We start from the raw sequence: 23,869 nt of genomic DNA on the forward strand, positions 1-23,869 counted from the left end.
AATCGCATCAAGGAAGTACATTCCTTGTTTGAGAATGTAAGGAAGTGACAGAACTAGCAATAGCATTTGGTGATGTTTTTGCATCCTTTAGTTTTGAATCCAGTGAGTTGGTCTCATCTCCAGTGAGGAGATGACCAGGAGGTTCAGGATCTCAACATAGGATGTGCTGAGGTTTTCGTGAGTGGTGTTGAGTGTTCTGACTTCTCACAGTGGTTCTCAGACCACATTTTTACCCTATTACAACCATGTTGTTGTCTCAGACACATTAGGAAAGATTAATTGTTTCTAGAAGTTCAAATAAGTCATCTTCAATGTATTATACATTTATCTGTTAATGAACAGTTAACAGTCCTTTGTAGTTTTAAATGATCATTGTTTGTTCTTAATATGAATCAGCTTAATAATAAGCTGAGCTAAAATATTCTGTGTGTGTATAGAATAGCTCATTTAGTTAATTGTTTCCTAAAATGAGCTAGATTGGTAACATCCATTTAATGTCTGAATCCAGTCTCACTAGAGCCAATTGTTCTCTGCTGTGGAATTAAGTAGGCTAATCTAGAAGTTTCCTTGCAATTTTATATTGAAAAAAAATTAAAGAAAGAAAAGAAAAATAATTTCAGCATTCATTCTCATAGCTGAATTGTGCTAATATTTTTTCCTCTTTTAATTCCCCTGGACTGTAACTTCTTTTTTCTGCTCCATGAAAATTATTTCACAAAAAGTTGCTCAAAAGCTTTTTATTCTTTTTTTTCCTGTTCTATGCAGTGGTGTCCTTTGAATTAAATGCTATAAATTCCTACTTTGGAGTGTTGAAAATGGATGTTATTAAAGAAATAGTGGAATTCCCCAAATGAGTAGGAACAAAGCCTTCAATCCCACATGCTGCAGGCGCAGTATTACGATCATTGAGATCTTCTGGTGAAATTCACACAACTGATGAAGTAGATGTGGAAAAGTGCCTTTTGAGATTAGATCAAGATTTTTAAAAGGGTATTTCTGATTTATTTTGACTTACATACAACAAATATACCTTGCATTTCCCAAATTCAGGACATTTCTTAATACTCCCATAAAGGTGTGTAGTAGGGTAACTTAATTCTCTCCTGGATCACAGTCTTGAAATATAGTCTCTGCAGGTTCTGTCCTCTGGTAAGTTTCTCTGTACATAACTGGAACTCTTTTTCTGTAAGAGAGTAATTGAAAGTTACTGAACAGCTTAGTATATTATTTACCAGTGGCTTTTTTTTTTTTCAATAATCTGATGGGAAAAAATTAGAAGGATATTCATTTGTCTGAATGTTTCAGTCTACCACTTCTGCTTTGCATAGCTGCTGGGTATGTTTAATCTTCCATTGACAAAGTCTTGCTTTTGCACATGGTCAGAGGTAGCTTATGGGAGAAGACATGACCCAGTGTGAAACCCTGATGTGTTTTGTCAATAATATTAAGCTACAGTATTAACTGGAATTCAGCATTTGATTAACATCGATTTAGGGTAAAAGTATTATGTTTATTTGCCTTTTTTTTTTTTTTTAGTTAAGTAGGCCAAGCATTGATCCTTTGGAATCTGGCCATAGTAGAACTTCTCTAGCAGCTGTAGGTATTAATTTTTTCAGTTTTGCATCTCATTCCATCTTTTGGTGGTGGAATACCCTTAACAGCACTATATATATATATATATATATATATATATAAAAAAGTGTGTATATATATATATATATATATATATATATATATACACTTTAACATCAAGTCACAGTCTCAGTACTGACCAAGACAAATTCACACAGATATTTGCTGTACAATGTGAGGGTGTTTCACAAATTACTGGGGGTTTCACACAAATTTTTATAACCGCAGTCAAAATATTGTAATTTACAGTTGTGGTTTGTCCTTGTTTTTCACCTATCCCACTGTCTGCCTTAAATCTTTTCCTGCCTTGTGTACCTAGAGTGGGTTTTAAGATTCCTTGTAAAACCAGCACAAAACCTAATTTCTGCTAAAGTCAGCTTAATCTTCATCTCCAAGTAGTCACAAAAGTTACCACTTGAAAGGTTTCTAATTTTTTTCTTCTTTCTAGCTCTTTGTAGATTTTTTATAATGTCTACCACACTGGGCAGTCTTTCTGGTTTTAGTGGATCTCATTTGGACCTCTGAGTCAGACTGTTGCATGTCATTACAGAACTGCAGATAGAGTTCATTAGGTATAAAATAAAGGGCAGAGCTCTAGAGATTTTATAGCAAATTAATGTTTTATTGTTGGCAATGGTTGTTGGTCCAGAGACAGGAGAAAATGAGGTGCTGAGAGAAGAAAGCACCATTAATTTTGCACTAAAACTCTCCTAGTTTGTGTATTATGGATTAACTGGAATATCTGGAGATGGTTTTTAATTCTCCTACCCATCAGCTGTGTCCCTTAAGGAACCTGAAAGAAGTTTAAGGTGAGAATAAATACCAAAATTGAAATTAATTATTCATAGGAGTACAGATTTAAATGTTCATTTGAAAATAAAAAATGAGATGTCAGCAATGCTTATCAGCATCAAATAGAAATAAATAAAAGGAAAGTTACAAACTTTTGGTTTAGAAACTTTGCTAGAAGAGTTTATAGAATCAAACATGAAGAACAATTTAACACAGTCATCACTAAAAAGCTGAAATCGGTTTATTTTAAGATTAGGAGACTGTATCTAACAATAAAGTATGAAAACTATGCATTATGAGCCAGATTTTTTGACTCTAATACACTCTTCAATTCAAGACTGTCCAAGCTGTTAATAATGAAGTGCTTTTATGCAGAAGGTGTTTGCTATGGTCATACACAATGTACTATATTTTAGTCCTTTCATCTAATCACTGAGTTACATATGCACAGGAAAAAATACCTAGAGCATTTACTGACAGTGCAGAATGATTTATGTATAACCTCTGTTCAGCTTGTTTTCTCTAAAAAGCTTTATTGTCTTTTTTTCTCAGACGTATGCCATCTTCTAAATGAAACGAATTTCATAACACTCAGTTTGAGTGACTGCTCCTGCTTCTTCATTCTACTATTACTCTTTATCCATAATAGTTTCTGAAACAGTCTCCCCTTACTCAATGCCCATTTTCTGATTCTTAGATATATAATGGTCACTTTTCAATTAAATTTTGTGATTTTTTTTTGTTTGTTTGTTTCAGTTCTGCTTTTTGAACTGGGAATAATTGTCCAAGTTTAATTTACTTAGTATGTCTATAGTCATAATATTTAATGTTCCATTATTATGCAAGATCCCAGCTGCACAGGAGTGATCGATATATTTGGAGCTATTGGATAACTACAGATGCTTAAAAAAAGGCATTTGCTAGCCAGCAAGGAAAGGCACTAAAAGCTACACTTTCAATGTATGTGTTTGTCAGGCTTGGAATTGGGGTGGATATGACAAGTCATGTGTTCTACCTGTCTGCAGGACTTAATGTGTTTTGGGGAGATAAAATAATTAAAAGTATACTTAACCAATATAGTGGGAAAGAAAAGCAGTTTTTCAATACACAGTATTTCTCAAAAGAGACAAAATTGTATTTATTCAGTGTAACCAAATACACTGAGACGTGTTTTGTCAGAGAAACTGTTTCAAGCTTTTTACTTCAAGTGTGAAAGAACTTTCTTAGAGTGAATACACTTTGTCTTGGACTATGACTCTTTCAGATTTCAGTAATAGTTGAACTGTGTACCACGTTTTCAGTAATTGTACCTGTTTATCAGAATGCAGATGATAAAATTGCTGGTAAATATAACTTTGTTTAAGATAAATTAAGTACATTTAGTTATATGTGCTGAAACAATCCATTCTTTCTACAAGCAGAGCCTATCCCATCTGATACCTCGAAAAGATCCTTGGCATGCTTTACAGCCACATTCTAGAGTTTCTTGAGTCCCAGAGTTTGAACTCTGGCAGTCTAAAACTGTTGAGTCCAGTATGTTCATAAGAAAGTCAGCCAGGAAAATTGAATTTACATAAACAAATTATTCTGTCAACCTCTGCCAACAGCTACCTTGCCCAGTTTTACAAACGATCCAAACTTCCAGTTCTGCTCCCAGACATTTCCAGATATTTGCTGATTCTTGTGGGTCTGGCTATCTCTAAAAATACATCTATTGGCAAATCATGTGCCTGCTTCTGTCTGTTTAAATAAGGCCATAAAAATGCTAAAATTATACATTTCCAAAATTTTAGTTCTGTGGAAACCTGTAGGGTCCTTACTAATGAGCAATACCCTATTGTTCATGATTATTGCAATGGCATGTAAATCTACTGAAAACAGAGCAGGGAAATAAGGACTCTATGGGATTCCATCAGCAGAAGACAGAGCATGGTATGTGATGTTCACAATTATGCTTCAGAATAGAATATTTAGACACTGAGGGCAGTGGCACAGGAAGATCTTATTTCGAGCCACAGATCCTTTATCCTTAATATTGGTCAGATGTGTTACAGTATAGAAGGTTTCCTGAAAACAAGCAAAAGGATTTAGTTGACAAGGTGGTTTTATTACGAAGTGACAAAGATCTTGGATTAGATCTTGCAAAGTGCTACTATTCTTGGTGATAAAGAAAAAGAAATAAGGTGAATGAAGGCTGAACACCAGTGAGCAGCTGTGACTTGCTGATTGCTTATGGCATTTCACACTGTGGGTTATTAAATTGTCATACACATTGCTGCAGATAGCTGTGGATGCTCTAATTTTGCATGTGTTTAGGAAGGAGTCCAAAGGAGTAAAAGTCCATCAAGTGCTATTAATCACAAAATTATCAGCTTTGGTTCAGGAGGTCCCTGAACCACAAGTGATGGGTGACTGGGAGAGTGTATCAGAGAGGTGTCATTGCAGGTTCCCTTTGTTTTTATTGTCATAGAATGGAATGGAATAGAATCAAATTGAATAGAATAGAACAGAACAGTTGGAAGGGATCCAACTTCTACAATCATCTGCAGCGATCATCTAGTCCAACTGCCCGATCACTTCAGGGCTGAAGTCTTATCTGTTGTTTTGCTAGTGACTCCACTGGAGATAGGGTACAGGCCTAGATTAACCCTGATCTGGCCCTGTGTGGTCATCCTTATGATTTTGTCTTCTTTGCATTGTGATGGGTTGAACCCAGGAGAAAAAAAGGTTGAGAATGGATGGGATTTATCTCAATTGCATTTAGATGCCCACTTAGTACTTTGCAGACATCTAAACAGGAGCCAGGTTTCTAGATTCCCTTTATAATCAATGTAGAGAAGTAAACAACTAAATGAAGCTTACCTTAGAATGTTTCTATGAAGGACCTTTATTGTGCCAGGTTCAGTGATTAATTTCTAAACAGATTTTTACATTGTAGATGTATAAATCTGGTCAAATCAATTCTACTTATGTAACTAACTGAACGCTAGTAATATTAGTACAGAAGTAGTAGTCTCATTTCTTTGTAGAATTTGGGGAGTAACAAGGTACATATTAAAAAAAGAAAAGATCTTGAAGATTCATTATGTTTCATGATACCATTTTAGATACCATTTATATTGGAAGTATCTCTAAAATGATGATAGGATAAAGTGGGGATCTCCCATAATCAGTCTCAGGTAAAAAGGCCTGTACCAGTCCAGGATGGATATGTATACACAGTAACACCCTACTGAATTAATTTCTTGTCAGATACCTTGAATTATTTCTTGTTGAAAGCTTATGGCTACATAGTGTTGACATTACCATATACATATACACATATATATATATATGTACCTTTATCACTGTTTCAATGAAAAAGTACTTCCAAATGTCTGCTTTGAGGATATTCCCCCCTAATTTCAATTTTTCAAAGTCCTTTTGTCTTATCTACATGCTACAATAAAAAATAACAGAGGTTGACATTAGCTGTTCCAACATTCAGAACACATGCTTCAGTTAGGCCTTCCTAAATCCTCGTATCTCTAAGTTGTGTTCCCCCACTTTTGCCCATTCTCTTACTGGAATTTAGTCAATTAATCCTAAAAAATTGCTTTGCTGACCTTCCTTAAATGCCTTAAATGTTATAGTACATCTTACAGTAAAAAAACAATGAAAGCTGAAAATAGGAATCTAATGAGATGAGAATAGTGCAATCGTGTTACACTAGCAATGAAATAGCTAGACATGAAAAAAATGTGAGAGATTTTAGTAGTATTCTTTCCAGACAATTGCAACTTTTCAATATAATATTTTTCAGGTTGTGTAAGCTATTCAAACTATTTTTAATACTAAAGTTCTCAGAAATCTGGGACTCAAAACAACTCTTTCAATTTTAGACTCATTTATGCACGTGGTTAAGATGTATTTTTATATATATGTTGAGCTGGTTTGTATTTGTATGGCTAATATTTTTTGTGGAGATTTATAAATTGTCAAGTCATTGGAAAGATAAACAATTAAAGAGAGCTGTGATCTCAGGTTTGGAAAAATGATGAATACAGTTCATCATAAGCCTGCTACTGTAGAGTATTAATCTTCTCTCTAAGCTGTGCCTATTCTTGTAAGAGCACAGATCTCTTTTGCTTGGCAAGTTGACCTATACAGAAAGAAGGCTGAACTGCCATGTGAAACTGTGACATATATCTGACAAAATAGCACTTTCTTTATTATTTATGGGAGTTTGTTTTATATAATATTAATGCTGTAAAAGCATGCAAATGTGTATAAAAAGTTAAATACTTGCTTACCCCATCCTTCATCTCTAGGTATTGGAAGAACTGGAACTGTTGTTGTTATAAGAGCTGAAGAGGTACAACAACGACGTCTTTCTCAACACCCACCTAATGTGTCACATACTCTTTTCTGAACTTGAACATTCCTCATTGCTCAACAATGCAACTTCCATATGACTCTCACTTAAAGCAATAGCATGTCCCACAGGGAGAAGTGATTTTAAGTGGCAACAAGCTAAGAGAGATTTACCAGGACACTGGATTTAGCACATATAACTGGGTGTAATATTAACAGTTCTATTTAATATTACATGGAAAGACTGCAAATCTTCACTACAGCAAAGTTGTCATCAAAGTGTAGTTCGTAATGATATGATGTAGTAATGTTACAGCTATATCTATGAACCTTTCACTGTTAGCAGGCACTGCAAAAAAATGGCTTGCAGAATTACTTGATCTTCAAAGCCTGTCTGTAGTCCCATTATATTAGGCTTACACATATGCATACGGTTCGGTCTAAAAGCACTTGTGGTCAGTCCACAAATTTTAAGTTGGGCCCCTTATAGGAATGATGTTGAGCAAGTTATGTCATCTCATACAGCACGCTGTATGTTCTGCGAAGGCTATCTATACCAAACACACAATTCACATGGGTAGCTTATTCCCACCTCAGGGAACAACTAGTTCTGACACATTTGTAATGTGTGGACGTGACACAAATGCAAACGCAAATATAGTTATGCAAACAGTGAAAGGTCATGGTCTAAAAATGCTAGGATAGGCTGTTCAGTATTTTCAAGACAGCAACTGAACACATATAAATGCCTCAAAGCATAGTAAGAGACATATATTTGTTTTCCAGGATCAGTGGTTTTGGCGAGTCAGAAACAACAGGGTGATGGATGGATACCCCATGCAGATTACCTACTTCTGGAGGGGACTGCCTCCCAGCATTGATGCAGTTTATGAAAACAGTGAGGGGAATTTTGTCTTCTTTAAAGGTAAGAAAAGAAGAAAAGTAAGATTTTGTGTAATACTTTTGGCTGTGATGATTTCTTGGAACATATCTTGCTTATTTTTTACTAATGATTTGTAAATCATGTTGCAAATTGGTAGCTAAATGAAGAGTATATGAGTTATGTTTTCTCATTTTGGCAACTACAGCTTTAATTTATGATTACATTTCAGAGTATCAAATCATTTACTCTTACATATTCAGTAAAAATTTGAAAGTATAAATAAGAGACATAGCAATGCAGTGATCTACCGTGAAATCCTTTTTGAAAAATGTGGATTAGGAAGCAAGAATGAACAGAGTTCCTTTTTTTTTTTTTTGTGGTTCTCTTTGCTCTTTTTCCTTTTTACAAATGAAATTTGCATATATATAAATAACATCTGTGCTACATATATCTCACTGTACTGCACTGTACTTATTTCATCTGAGAACTGTGATGTTAGGAGTTTCAGGTGGGAAAAATAAATATCTTTTTCATAGATGTATATTTAGTATTTTTAAAGAAGCATAAACTCCAGAAAATATGTTGTATGGATTGAATTGTTGCTAATCATTCTTTCCAAAGTTTCACTCCAGGCATCAGCCATTCTTTAAAATTAAAGTTCTTGAACATATATCTAATTCAGATTTAATGAGAAAATTATCCTATATGTTAAATAAATACCCATTTAGCAACAAGAGAGTGAAAACCATATAAAGTATGTTTTATAAGATAATAATTTGGGAGAAGAAAGAAGAAACTGAATAGATATGTAAAAAATTATTCAGCTAATTAGTTTTGTGAGTGATTCACTTGTTAACTTATTACAAAAAAGTAGAATTTTTTTTTTTTTTAAGTTCCTATATCAAAAAATGAATTCATTTTTACAAGTGGAATCATTAACAAGGAGATAGAAATATTTCATTCACTATGGAAACATTGTCATCTTGGGAATGCTAAATGAAAAATGTTTAATAACATGCAGAAACACTGCGTAACAGTACAATGAAGATGAAGTTTATGTTTTACTAATAGGGAAATTGTATTTTTTGTGTGAATTGTAAGGAAAATTACATTTCATATAGTACATTTTCTATTTACATGACTTCAGTACAGCATATGATTTTACTTCTGTTGCCATAAAATAAACTTCATGTCATAAACTCTGGGAAGTTGATCAGATCAGGAATCATGATCAAGATATCTCCAAATCTTCATCCCTCTGCTTGATTTTTGGGTCCATGGGACATGGGAGGAAACAAATATTATTCTGTAGATACTCCTTTGCTCATCTCTGCTACATAGAGCAAAGGAACTACCCTGTGCATTCCAGACTTCTATCTTGATAATGCTGGGATCCATTACCTGAGCTTCAGAGAGAAATGATCAGCCTTAGTTTTATACCTGCTTTCTTTTCCTTCACAGTGACCTCAAAATATGTTTTATCATTATTTAACTCTTCACCCAGTGCTGACTGACTCCTGTTAGGTCTTAGGTGAATGGGCTGATTCAGTACTTTGTAGGTTATAGATAACAAAAAACAGAAGGAGGAGAGGAGCTCCTCTATTTTCTACCTGGGAAATTAAATAATCAGGATTAATTAAAGCAAGCAGAAGCAGCAGGATTGTGCTCTTAGAAGTCAGAATATTGTGTTCTTTTCCTTCCTCATCATTCCTAGCTTATGCTTCCTGATATCAGACCAGGTAGTTTTATGCTTTCTAGCTGATATCATATGATACTTGGATTTTCTGTTGCAGGTATTTTTACACCTGCTTTCTTTTCAAAGTTCCTTCCATTATTTTTCCAGTGACATTTGTGTTGTCCCTTTGTTTGCCAAGGTCAAAAGTCCTCGTGTTTCCTTGTGTGATTTTTTCTGATTTTTTGCTTCTCTGCCACTTCCTCTTCATGATTTCCAATATCTACCTGATGGTGTTTGTCTATCAGTGTAATTCATGTTTTTCCACTGCCACAGAATCAATAGGCTCAGCTGAGTCTTTTGTATGTTTGTCCTCGAAAATTCCTGTTAACCAAGGGTCTCCGCTGCCTTATGGAACATGATTGCAGGGGTGTATATAAATAGAATGTAGGTAAAAATCATTGTCTCATTTCTTCCATTCCCTCACAAAATTTCTTCCTGGGAAAAGAGTATATGTCTTCCTCCCAAAGGTGCTAGAAATAAACAAGTTGATTGTTGCTAAGATGCTGAGCAAGTAGAACGTTATCCAAGTAGTGTGCTTTACCAATCTAAAAGTGGTCAAACCAGGTAAGTTCTAGAAGGAGGTTTAAATCTGAAGTCTGGCATACAGATGTGTTCACAAAGCACATGTCTAAGCCAACATTTATGTCCATTATTCAGAGAAAAAATAGAAAAGATGGAGTGAGTGCTATCACAGAGCTTGAACAGGAATAATGTCACTATGGGCTCCTCTCAGAAAACATTTTCCAGATCACTTCATTTTAAGACCAGTTAGTTCTTCACAGTAGAAAAGCATGGTGTTTGAGTGAAGACAGCATTTACTTGCAGATTTTAAAATAAAGTCTCCAAAACTTATTCTCAAAGTATCAGTAACATCTAATGTCCTGTAAGGTATAGAGTCTTGAATCTCTGGTGTGTGGTGGAGAAACAGGTCAGTGTGTAAATATCCTCCCTTCAGAACAGCCACTACTTCATCTGTAGATGCTCAAAGGAAGGTTCCAGGCACACCTTGTATCTCTATTGCGCTCTTTCAGTCGCTTTGGAGGCTTTTTTACTAGTGTGAAATGGGACCTCCTGTGACTGACTGGTTTTCACTCCTGCTATCATACTTGTGGAGCAGTATCTCTACTCTCTGAGGAAGGTGAAGAAAGGAGTAAGCCAATTCACTCATCTGTGATTGCTAGTGACTAATTGCCACCTTGCTTCTCCTTACATGCCTACACTGTCATAAGTTTGGGATAAACGATATTTAGTTAAGCCAGTGACATTTTTAATATGCACTCAGGATAGACCTTGTGAACCATCGTGGATTGAAACACTCATTTATCTCTTTAGAAATCCACAAATCTCATTTATTTTCAATAATCTATGCTCTATTTGATTTGTTTCAATCCTTGTCTTTCACGACAGCAAACATCAAATTTGAAACAGTTGATTTAAATTATAAAACACGTTTAGTTCTTTATTACTTTTTTTTATTAGCATTCGATTTTTCCTCCCTTTGTGTATACAGTTGGATTCATGATATTAGTAGATTTCTTCTTTACAGTAATAGAAATATAGATTAGTAAAGGTATAAAAGTATTTTAAAACTAACATTTTTTTTTAAATGGGAGCTATGTTTTGAAATATGAGCCATCTGCAAATGATATAAAATAGCAGCTCAGGATGGAACATTTATTTATGAACTTTTGAAATGTCTTCATAGCCTATGTTTTTGCTATGAGAAATGTAATTATTCTTAAATTGTGCTAATAACATCTATCAGTATATTTATACCTATTTAACATTACTCTCCTGAGAATACTTGAGGAGCCTGTGAGATCACGCATAATGTGTTAGATATCTATAGAAAATCAAGCTGAGTCAAATTCAAGACTGTTGGATCAAGTTTCTTCTTTGGTTTTGAAATATCATTGTTTTTTATATTTTTTTAAATTTTACCATTTACTATTTTAACTTTTATTTCCTTTTTTTTTTTTTTTTTTACTAGTATTTATTTACACAAGGAAAAACAATTGTAAAAATTCAGTAGCGTGCTTGTAGTGCAAAGTGATGCTTGCTTGTTTTGGGTGGCTTAAGATACTTGGCCTGCCTCCTTGTGCCTTGTAATGCTCATAAAGTACCTAGCAATTTGGTGGATGGCTGCTTATAAAAAGCAGCTGTTTACATTCTTATTATTATTCACTGCTGGTGTCCATAATAAGAAGATGGCACCAGAATGATACGTTTTTCTTTTTTTTTTTTTTTAATGAGGAAATGTGAATAGTAAAATTTATTCTGTGTACCTGTGGGAATTTATATAGTGCTAAAAATGAAATTGTCAAGCCATCTGCGCTTTTGAACGTTATGGTAAACCAAATGTAGCAATAGAAAGGCTGCTGTAAAACCCGTACTACCAGTGCCACCATCATAACTTTCAACTGCACTTATCCCACTGCTTGACAGTTTTATTTTGAAAAATAGATTTACTATAGCATTAGATCATGGAGCAGAGAAATAACAGAAACTTAATGTGGGAAATAGAGAATGAGAAAAAAAGAAGCATGAATAGTAATTTGGGGATACTAGTAAGAAGACACTTGATTCTGGCTTGAAAGACCAAAATTAAGAGCAAGGGTGACCTGGAGAAAAAAAATCTTTAGAATTAAATATTAAAATTTTAAGTGGTTTCAATTGAATATAATTCCTAAGGGTTTTGAGAATTTGTCTCACCACTGTAACACTTACAATGATTATATGCTATATCCCACACAGGTCTTGCACTACACACATATCATAACTGCATATAACATGAACAAAAAACTTGGTTGCTGACAGCCCAGGAGCACAACTATTCAGCATTCTGGTTCTATAAAGGAAGAATTACAGTTGCTAAAACCTGCATAATTGTTTGCAGTAGTCAGTAGGTAGTTAAATAGTCTGAAGAATATCTGGAGTTAAATATTCAATATTTTCAGTGAAGCATAGCAATACAGATACCCTTTTTTTCCCAATATTTTTTTTAGAATGTCAAAGACAGATGTTGAGAGACTTCAAATAACTGCAGTCACAGTTCATCCTTCTCAATTGTTTCCCTACAGTGATGATATTTAACAAAGCATTATTGCAAAAAGTAAGACATTTTGACTTTTTTATCACTTGCTTCATTCTCAGCTTGTGACCTTACCATTCTGCTTGTTATTATATTAGATCTTACATAAGGGAATAAAAGCAGAGAGATGAAACATTCTGAAGGTTGGCCAGTCTTCATGAAACATGTGGTGCTTTATTGTCTGTGAGAATAACAAACCCACCAACCAGACCTTAAAAAACAACTTTGTAAAATAAATACAGTGGTGATTTCTCCCAAGGGCATAGGTTAGGACTCTGAACAAGCATTAGTTATCTATAAGAAGGATCAAACTATAACTATTCTAGTTTTGTCATATATTCTTTATTTCCATTATAATCACAATTAATGAAGTGTATTGACTATTTACTTTTGGAAGTGGAATGTGAGCCAAATGAAAGCATACTGACTTAAGCATTCATTTTTAATACATTTTAAGATACATAAATACAAGTTAGAAAAAAAAAGGAGCTAATTCTCATCACAGTCAGGCATATTTTGCACTGAATTTTAGCTTTAAACCCTCCTAGTATTTGGTTCTGAGTTTGAAAACTTCTCATTTTTTCTGACTTTTTGGAAATGCTCTGATCAACAGCCACCCACTTTCCTCCAGCTGAGGGACAGAAGGTAAACAGAAAAAAACAAACAAACCAAACAACAAAACCAACAACAAACCACCTAAAACCACCTGAAACAAACAAACAAACAAACCTCAAAGTGAAAACTGTCAGCCAGACGGAACATTTGGATTTCTTATATACAGTCCTTCCCATTAACAATCAACACAGTTGTAGCAGACTAAATACGTCTTCCAAAGCAAATGTTAAATACAATTCCCTCTAGTTAGAATCAATAGAAGTCTTGCCCACATATGTTAGAGCTCTCAATGCCCTACTGTCTCCATAAAATACAGTTAAATTTACCTTTTCTCTATTTACCCAGAAAGAACTTTTTTCTTAGTAAGAAATTATGTGAAGAAGAATTTAGTTTCTTAAGTCTTGTGTTCCCACATCTACACTTTCCTTCTACTTCAGTATATCTCAATATGCAACAAATACCTGTCTCAGTGGTGCTGTCACTTATAATGGTGTGTACTCAACCATTGTTTATGACCTGATCTTGTTAATAGCTAAATTTGACTCGTTGGGTATGGCTTATAATGATCTATTCCTAACAATTGCTGTTACTTTTCTTCCTTGTGAGGCACAGAGAAAGGTAATGGCATTACATACATCACAGCATATGCCTCTCAATGCTGTGCAACAGCTGTCATTTTGAATGATCTTCTGAAACAGAAATGAGCTGGCTCAGTATCATTCACTGGATGCCATCTGTTGTTCACACCATAAGTACCAACTAGTAAGGTCCAAAACACATGACTTCTCTTATCATTGCATTTGAAACTGCCATTACCATCTGAAGCCTTCTGCGTCTGGTCATGTGAATTGGCAAAAGGATAAACCACATCGGAGGAGGGACAGTGAATGACTGAAGATGCTCACCCCTGTCATGATCAAACCCTATAAGTGAATTTTGTAAGGAATCTCAGTAAAGGTAAATGTCAGGTTAGCACAGACCTTAATCCCAGGTCAACACAGACCTCAGCTTTCTATGACTGTTCTTCATAGATCTCTGTGTCTCTTTTATTTTCAGTACTTCAAATGGCTCTGTACATACTCATTCTCTGAACCCTTTCTTCCTTCAACTGGCAGGGGGGAGAAGATGGATCTGTTGAGCAAACTGTAGTGTCTGTGCTTGGAAGTGGGTGACAAGCAGCTATAACGAAGCTGATAAAAAATTTACTCTGGAAACCCAGCATGGGAGGGACTGAAACTATATTCCCTCTCCTAATTAAAACTGTGATAAAATGAAAACATGCTTTAAATCACTACAGTACAAACAGGGAGACTAAAAAAACCCTCCCTTTAAACAAACATTTAATACCACTGAGGGATAGCTAAAATATAAAACCAACTGCAAAACAGCTCTCTGGATTTTCCCTCTTGGTGACTCTGGCATACACCTGATCCTAGATCTTTGGGGTAATATTACATTTCCTTATAAAATATTTATGCAGCACAGTGTCTTAACCTCCTAAGTCTGTGTAACAACCTGGCTAGCCTTACAGCTAAGTACAGTGGCTAGTATGAACAGCCATGATTTTATCTCTTAGGATCTCTTTCCAAATGTGTTTGAGCAAAATATATTTTCAAACTTTTCTGCTTATATTTTAAATATCAACATCATAAATAACAATGGATAGACCAAATTGCAGTATCCAATAGGCTAATTCAATACATACATTCATGGGTCTTCTCTAGACCTTTATGTGATGTAACTCAGAACGGTCTACATGATATCAAAGAGTATCTTCTCCTTCAGTGTTATTTTTAATAAAAATAGTAATGCTTTTTGGAAACACAGATGGAGGTAGTGCTTTGAAGAGAAAATAAACACATGGTTCCTACACAATGGAGCATATAGTCTAGCTCAGAAAGAGTGTCCCTGTGGCATAGATGACATAATGCAAAGAGAAGACAGGCCTCAAAGCAAGCTCTTCAGATAAGTACTAAAATGCAAATTATGCTCCCTCTTCCCTATTTCTAGGGAGCATATGAGGATCTTTATTCCCTTTTTTCAGCCGGACCTGTCTGTGTTTGAAAGAGAAGTCTCTATTGAAAAGACACAGGTGAGAAGTGTATTTTGAAGAAGAATTAGAAGAAAGCAAAAGAGTAAAAAGGAGAAGACAGTTGCAAGAATAGGACAGGAGGCACAGTATGTTGAGAACACAGAGTCTGGAGGTTGACACAATTATTGGGGAAAGTGTTAGACTAAAGGCTTAATATGACATGATGAACCAGCTGACATAATTGTGGAAGTGTTCAGTGAGGAAGAAGAGCTTGGCTAGGAAGGTAGAGTAAACTGAAGCTGGGAAACTGGAGTTGTGGGCTGGTGAGGTATGATACCCAGTTACAAGAGAGAGCACAGGAAGCATCCTCCCCAAAAACAGGTACAGGGGGGCTATACTACAAAACACTGGTGCAACTGCTGCTCCTGTAGACAAGCATACCCCTATATAGACAATATATTTAGCTAGTAACTGCAACAGTAGGGTTTCAACCACGGAGCATTGCTGTCCAGGAGGCACTAGTTATGGCTAGTTAAGGAACCAAATAGTTATGGCTATTATTCATATTTAAGCCAGTTTAGGTAACCTGAGATTTGTGTAGACACTGTGCTAACACCAGTCAGAGTTGTACGACTACCTTGTATTATCAGCATGTAGTAGGTCAATTGGGTGGTTTTGAATGATTCGTCACCCACAACCAAAGGTTAAATCTTACTGCCACTGGTACTAAAGGCAACCCCCCATTAATTTCAGAAACACAAGGTTTTCACCTGTGGGACTTCAGAACCTTAGTTTGCTGTCTTTAGGCCACACTAAAGAAAATATGATTAAAAAAATATTTTAAATTCTATGGTAATTTCAGAAATAATCTGTTCATCCTTCATAAGTAATTTAACTTCTTGAGGAGAAGGAGAGTACAGGTAATAAAATTATATGGTCTTTGTGAGGATAGGACTTTCCATTTTTTATTTATTTATGTTTTCTTACCTCATTTTGTCTTAAAATTCACTCTTCTTTCCTCATGAAATGTAAATCTGTTGTGTAGTATTGCTGTAAATGTATTACATTATCAACCGCAGAGCCCTTTGAGATGACTTCATTTCATTCTGGGTTTGATCCCTATATAGTTGATATCAAAATATTCTCTGGCCTTATTGAATGAAAGGTGCTTTATAAATGCAAGGTATCTGTAAGGCATATTTAATTTTGCATTATCTGCAGTGATGGAATGTTTTTCATCTCATTGTGTTTGGCAGAACCACTATAGCCCTTTGGGAGTCTTTCTTATTTCTTAGGAGTATATTAATATTAATACTGACAGTACTGAAGACTAACACACATATATGTATGTGTATATATATGCTTTTGTACAGGTAACAAGTTCTGGGTTTTCAAGGACACTACTCTCCAGCCAGGTTATCCTCATGATTTGGTAACACTTGGAAGCGGAATTCCTTCCCATGGCATTGATTCAGCAATTTGGTGGGAAGATGTTGGGAAAACCTACTTCTTCAAAGGAGATAGGTCGGTATAGGAATTCTGCAAGGAAGCGATTCGGTGCATATCAGCTAAGCGTGCTAATCTTTTCCTCTATTTCTCAAAAGAAGAAGTCAAGCCACTTAAACAGTTCATTTCTGTGGATGAAATTAACTCCTCCTGCATACTGTTTTCACATTTCTTATAACCTAAATTATATTTGTGTGAATATACTGAAATGAATCCAGTGGAACAGTTACATTTTAGAAGTCAACAGGCAAGTCACAGTTGTGGCAAATTTAAACTTAAATATTCAAAGTAATGTGGTTATGTACACTCTTACCTGCTCCTTTTTAATCACATTTCTAAACCCTAGCGCATAAACAGGCAAGGCATGATCCAAAGCTTTTTAAGGTCAGTGAAAATGACTTCTCTGCTACTATTTAAAAATGAGGTAAGAAAGGGAAATGACAGCTAAACCAGGATGCTAGAGAACAATTCGAGCAGTTCCCTGGGAATTCTTTTTAAATAAATCTTACAGTTCCCTTCAGAAGGGACACTTATTTTTATGATTAATAAAGAACAGAAAAGAACTCTAAAATCTGAGTTATTTTCCAGTCCTGAAAGAGACTTGCACTATTCACTTAGTGTCCCTGTGTCTTCATTTCCCTGTCTGTAAAAATAAGGGAAAGAATATTTGTCTGCTTTATAGAGATATCAGAACTCATTAATTTGTGAAACCCATCAAGTTATCTGAATAATAGATTTTACAGGTTCTCAGGATGTTACTATGTTTGTTGATTGATGTATAGCTGTGCAAATTCTGAGTGCTCAGAGACAAACTATTCTTTATTAATAATTGTAATGTTTGTATTAGTATTATTAAAAATATGATGACTGCTGTTGTTACTGTGTGGTACTTAGGATTCTAAGACACTAATAGTATTCATGGCTCACTTAAGAAATTAATTTAATGCACATCATAGAATATGTTTAACACACTACAACTGATCATTTTTTAGCAGTACTGTAATATTGCACTACAGTTTGCCACAACCAATTTTATTGTTAAAGCTTTTTTTCTAGAAAAAAATATAAAATAATTCTCCAACACTCATGATGAGAAAAGTAGATAACTAAGTAAAATTTTTGCGGTGTTTGAAAACCAGGTATCCTTTCAAGCAATCAGTTTCCACAGTGAAGAATAAAGCCACCCAAATAATTTCCTTCCCATGGTTGAATAAATTTTTTTTAAAAAGTAGGTTCATTTTCAGGTAATAATTTGCCACCTCCACACCCCTGGGAAGATATGTACAGTAGGAATCTTATGTGACCTCTATTTCCTTTAGACTTTATTCAGCAGTGTCCTTTTATATTTCCATGCACAAGCAGTTACTTATAGTCAAGACTTTCCTAAAACACTAGTGGTAATAACAGAAGACAAAAAGAAATATCACAGAAAACATCTATTGACAGAGAAGTTGCTACTTAGAGCTAACAAACAAGTGCAATGAAACTCAGCAGGATATAAATGCAATACAGTATGTTAGAAGATCGAACAACATGAGCCTTGCAGAGATAATTGAGCTATTACAGGATATTGATCACCAGTGGGAATAAACCCATATACCACTAAGTTTCTAAATGTGTATTGTTTATTTCACAATTTATTCTTAATGTAAAGTTAGAGTTGAATTCTCCTGCTAGTTGGTAGCAGTATGTATAAGTCTACTATAGGGGTGGATCTTTTCCTAAAGAAGGTGTAACATAAATGTGGCTTCTCAGTGGCAGGAGGTAGGAATGAAAGGGAACCAAAAACTTATGCCAGTGTCAAAATAATAAAGTATGTTCCTCCTTATGTAACTCAAGGACCTGCATACTTACTTCGTTTTGACAGTAAACTGTAGTTAAGGAGCTCTAGGGCAGAATCTAGACAGAGTTAAATGTCCCAGAACAGTGGTATACATACAAAAATTAGAGCAATAGAATACAAAGCATCAAGTATCAGCTATAAAATGAAAAAAAAAAAAAAGGAAAAAACAAACCAGTAAGAAGATTTAAAAGTCCTAATAGTAAATGGTATTGTAATACTCATATGTCTAAAGCAGCTCATGTATGGATCATTATTATTAATATTTGAAATGATCCATTTAAACACTAAAGATAATTCTTCCAAATAATTGTATGAAAGCTAAAGAAGGAACAAAAGATGACTACAGAAAACATTTTGCCCTCTCTCATTCCTCTCCTACCAGAATTGAGTAGTGTAGGACAAGATGATAACAGGTTTGTTGCACTTCTTGACACATGGCCTTGTTTATGCCCCTCTCTGGTGTGACTCATTTTTGTATATTTGGCATACCAAGGAGAATCAGGGCTAGGCTTTTTCTTACCCTGTAGACGTGCTCATTATTCCAGCACAGATTGCCAAAATAGTATCATGATCAGTCCTTCCCTCATAGCATTTCTCTTCAATGCTGAAAATACAACAGTTTGGGGACTTTTTAGTGTGCATTGGGTGTGTCCTCAAAGACTTGGTTTTTTAATGACAACTTATATTTTTGAAAGTCCTATAGGACTTTTCCATCATGCAGCCTAGTGCAAAACCGCAGAGGTTAGTAAAAGGAGCTCGAAAAGGTTGGAAGAGAAAAAAGGAAAATGAATGGAAGTATGCAGGAAGGAAATAGCATTTGGGAAAGAGGGATAGAGGAAAAGGTAAGATGGTTGATAAAGAAATGGAGATTAGAAAATAGAATACTAAGCTCAGCAAAGAGTGAGAATAAAGAAATAGCGAGAAAGAGAGAACAGGCAAATCTGAAAAGAGAAAATGCAAACTAAGGATGAAGAAATGCAGAGTCAAAAGATGAGCAAGAACTGGTTGCAATAGTATTGATGTCAGAGCTTTGTTTACTACTTCTACATGTTGTTTCTTTCTCTGTGTAAACTCTGAAAGATGTTAGATTTCAAAATAAAGAGCACTCCTTTGTTGGCTGGTTACTGATGCATATGTGACTAGCTTAAGAAATCAGGCTATAAAAATAATTTATGCATAAGAAAGAAAAAATAAATACAAATTTTTTTAATGTAACATGCCAACTCTTAACCCACTTGAAATCTGCCACCTTTTAATTTCATTGAAAGTTTAAAGGCAGAGAAATGCCCTGCAGGGAGAAATACAGAGGAGTTTAGACCATTTTGTTTTTAAAAAAGATTAAGATGTGAATCAGCTAGAGTGTCTGAGTACCTTCCGAGGGACAAAATATCATGCACTTAAGGACTCTTTAATATATCAGGAATGATCATAACAAGGATTTCTAAAAGGTGAAGTCAAATGAATTCAAATTAGAAAAAGGGTCAGGTTTTTAGCAGTGACCAGATTATTGATTAAAGTGATATATTCTCAGGCTCTTGATGTCCTGAAATGGTGAGTGGCTGCCTTTTTACGTAATTTTTCACATGAATAAAACTGATTTTGAAAAAAAAAAATTCTCCAAGAAAACTATGCTCTAAATTGTTATCCTCTAAATTAGTGGAGCCAACCAAAATATGAAATGACCCACCCAAATATTGTATCAGGATACACAGAGTTACTAGAGGTACAGTATGTTAATTCTTATATGAAGATATGCATAGCAATTTAGCCAACTGCATAAGGACAAAGCTATTATCAACATTATCTGTAAGTGTAAATAAAATCACAAATGTAAATACTTTTTACATGTTCAGGTTGTATAGGATTTTCATGCTGACGCTTTTTAAATTGGAGAAGGGCTGTCTGGCAGAAAGGCACAAAAGCAGGTTGGATTTTGTATTACACTATTTAATGATAGTGAAATGAAAAGCTACTGTAATCCATACATATAAGGAGTTAAATTAAGATTGCTGGGAGCATTTTAATCTGAATCTACTGTCATTTCCGTGGTTAAAATGTTACCTAAAACATTAATGTATCTTTTTTTCATATGTTGCATCTGTCTGTGTCACTGTGCAGAAGTCGTGGGCATCAGAATTGCTATGATTATAAGTGAGATGCATGCTGATTTAGTTGTCAAAGTGCAAAAACCTTTTATCTTCTTTCTGCTTACATGAAACAATTGTCCAGTCAGCAAGTAGTATGTTCAAAGAAAAGAAGTCAAGTATTCCCATTTGTGGCTAATGAATGTAGCAAACATTACAAGGAAAAAAATATGTAGTTACTCATCTGCTATCTTATAAATGCTTTTTTCTTTTCTTTTTTTTTGTCCTTTAAAAAAAAATTCAGGTACTGGAGGTACAGTGAAGAAATGAGATCCATGGATCCTGGTTATCCCAAACCAATCACAATTTGGAAAGGTATCCCAGAATCTCCTCAGGGAGCCTTTGTCCACAAAGAAAATGGTATGCAAACACATTCCTGTTTTAAAGATTTACTAACACCCTTTATGTAAGATAGAGTAGTAGAGGGGTGATTGACTATTCAGGTTAAGTAGTGAAGGAATTCTTGATTTATGAACAGAGTATTTCCTGCTGTAGAACTTGCTGTTGTGAAAATGGCTCTTTGTTTGCATGTACATTTTAACACAATGGAGAAAAATCTTTCAAATTTAGCATTATAAACCTTAATTTCCATTCTTTTTTCCCTTGTGTCTTAATTCACTTAATTATTTTTGTTCTCTGCTAAATTATAGTACCTCTTAAAACAAGCTTCCTAAACATAGTATATCTCTATTTGAATTGTCAAGATGTTGGCTGTTTAAACAGCTTAGAAGGTCTTACTTTCATTCTGAACAACTAGAAAAGGGAAGCAAAATCTTTTTCTAGGCAGAAATATCCCTAGGAATCTATGTAAATCAAAGATGTTGTAAGCCCATGATGCAGAAATGCATATGACAGGGATGTTAGTATGAAATGCTATTACCTGTATCAAGATGCATCATCGCATACAGGAGCCTAGAATCTCAGCTGGCCACACCTCCAATTGAATGAGAGCAGCCAAAATCTCGTCCATGTTATGAGAATTCCGTGCTACCCAGGGGCTGCTGGCGGGCTGCCAACAGAGCCCTCAGCTGCACAGAGTTTAGATCCCTTTGATGGGAATAAAAATATTCATTTGTTGTCATTTATCATTGTTGGAGAATTGTTGTATGGCATTTATGACATTTATTAGTAGGTTCTGAGTTTATTCTGTTTGCCTCACAGACAGCACACATATATATTGCCCTATTATTTTAATTTCCTTTTAATAAGCAGATAAAAAGATGTCTTTACTTGTATAAACCATTTCAGTCTCTTATTTCAACCTCTTGATTAAGTAATTTGCCATGGAAATGTTTGGGGTTTTTTTTTCAGAAATATGTTTAATTGCTTCCTTGCTTTGTCTCTGTTTTATCCAGAAGCAGAAACCCTCTCTGGATTCTGGCCTTTTGGCTAGACTGGATTTTTTTGTGTTGTTTTTATTTGTTTTTATTTGTTTTGTTTTGTTTTTAACTGGAAAGTAGGTCAGTCAAGATGATATTCTACATACATCACACTCAATAACTAACTGTTTGTAAATACACATACATGTGGAAATGGGCACAAATAGTATGTATGCACAAACATAATGGATGTAACTTCTGCTTTCTCCCCTTCATTAATTTTTAAGCATATTTTTAAAGATTTACATCCAAAAGGAATTTAACATATATATATAATATATATGTATGTATGTATGTGTTTGGGGTTTTTTCTTACCTTGATTGCATTCCCCATAATAAGTTTTCTGTACTGAGCTCAGGTATATGTGTGTCTCATTACAAATGAAAATTATCTTACTGTAACATTCGGACCAGTGGGTTTGAAAATACTGCAGAGGCAGAGTACTCATTCCTAAGGCAAGAAAGACTCTTCGTTACATTAAAGCCACTTCTCTTTTTTAACCCAGTGGCTTTGATAGTCTGTCTGACTCTTTGAATGAGGAGGGTGGTAAAACATGACATGAGATCATGGAGGAGGGGAAGGGAAAGAAGGCATTCTTGGGCTTCTCAGAAAGCCGAAAAGGGCCCCAGGGCAGAAAGAGGGACTGAAAATGACACCATAAAGTTCCCGAGAAGACCACTAAGACATTTTCCCTGAAATCAGGAAAAAAGATATCTTAAGAAACAGTTCAAAACTCCGCTGTTTTTTGTATGAGGAGAGAAAGAAACAAAAACAGATACAAATAAGAAGTACCGCAGCTTAGCTGGAAAGAAGTTGATTACGTTTTGCCTGAAACTTTTCCTTTCTTTGGGCAGAAGCACAGTTGACAAGGAAGTTTTACTACATGGCTTCATAAGGGAACATCTGAAAGCATGTTTTTCAGTTAATCCATTTCATTTTAAAGAATACTTTTTTCTTTCCCTTGTCTTTCTATTGTGTAAACCATGAACCATGGAGGAAATGAACACCTGCAATAAGTCTGATCATAAAGGGGTTTCCTTCACTTTCCACAAAAATTTTGGGTAATCTTGCAGTAAGAGGCTTGGGAAAGATGATAAAAACAATTTCTTACTCTAGTCAGCATCCTGACTTGGTGTCCTAGAAGATTGGTAAGGTACAGGTAACATCTTTGAAACTCTCCCTGCTACTTCCCATATTGTGATTTGGTTTCTAACACCGTGGTAGAAACTCTTAGGAGGAGGTGAAGAAGAAATTTCCTTTCTGTTGCTCCATGGAATCTGAGATCACACAAAGTTCTCCAGATTGGAGAAGTCTTTCTTTCTGCCTTCAGAGCAGCATAGAAAATCTCACCTCTCAGCTAGGAATTCTGCTAAAGTGGATGGTGGGGCAATATTTAAAGAGAAAAAATAGAAAAGGTAGTCTACTTTGTTAGCCCATTGAGATTTTTTTGCGTTGTGTGCTTACTACCACTCCTAATCTGAGTTTCTATTTGACATGTTAGTGACTGCTAAGCCCTTCCATGCTGTTTGGGTCAGGCATGGCGCTCACTACTCCCAGTGGCTAGCAACTGGAAAATTGTAAGGAGCAGCTCCCAAAGCAGGCTCAACAAGTCAAGCAGATTAGATGAAATCACTTTCAACAGTTGTACGAGGTCACTTGTTCTGCTATGAAAAGCAGTAAAACTACTCAGTCTCTTAGAACTACCCTTTTCTGCTGGTAACTTCCATCCTTCAGCTGTTACTGTTTTCCTGCTTCCTGCCTCAGCAAAATGGCAGAAAAGTTTAAACTACCTTCAGAGTTTTCCAGTGGAAAATATGCTCCAATTGAAGAATTTTTACTGGAGCTATAGGGCCTGGTGATTCC

General features: G+C 35.1%; 1 protein-coding gene across 2 annotated transcripts in view; it reads left to right on the forward strand.

The window, feature by feature from the left end:
* The window catches only part of MMP16 (matrix metallopeptidase 16), a 188,546-nt gene that overhangs the window by 151,505 nt on the left and 13,172 nt on the right, over positions 1 to 23,869 (forward strand). Inside the window, exons 8-10 of one of the 2 annotated variants that reach the window (XM_030012193.2) lie at positions 7,564 to 7,702; positions 16,507 to 16,657; positions 20,871 to 20,986. In XM_030012193.2, coding sequence (XP_029868053.1) covers positions 7,564 to 7,702; positions 16,507 to 16,657; positions 20,871 to 20,986 — 406 coding nt within the window. Of the gene's footprint in view, positions 1 to 7,563; positions 7,703 to 16,506; positions 16,658 to 16,740; positions 16,797 to 20,870; positions 20,987 to 23,869 lie in introns of those variants that run through there. The other variant, XM_030012194.1, reaches the window with a different exon arrangement.

The sequence above is a fragment of the Aquila chrysaetos genome, chromosome 4 (genome assembly GCF_900496995.4).
Source record: "Aquila chrysaetos chrysaetos chromosome 4, bAquChr1.4, whole genome shotgun sequence".
NCBI classification, from domain to species: Eukaryota; Metazoa; Chordata; class Aves; order Accipitriformes; family Accipitridae; genus Aquila; species Aquila chrysaetos.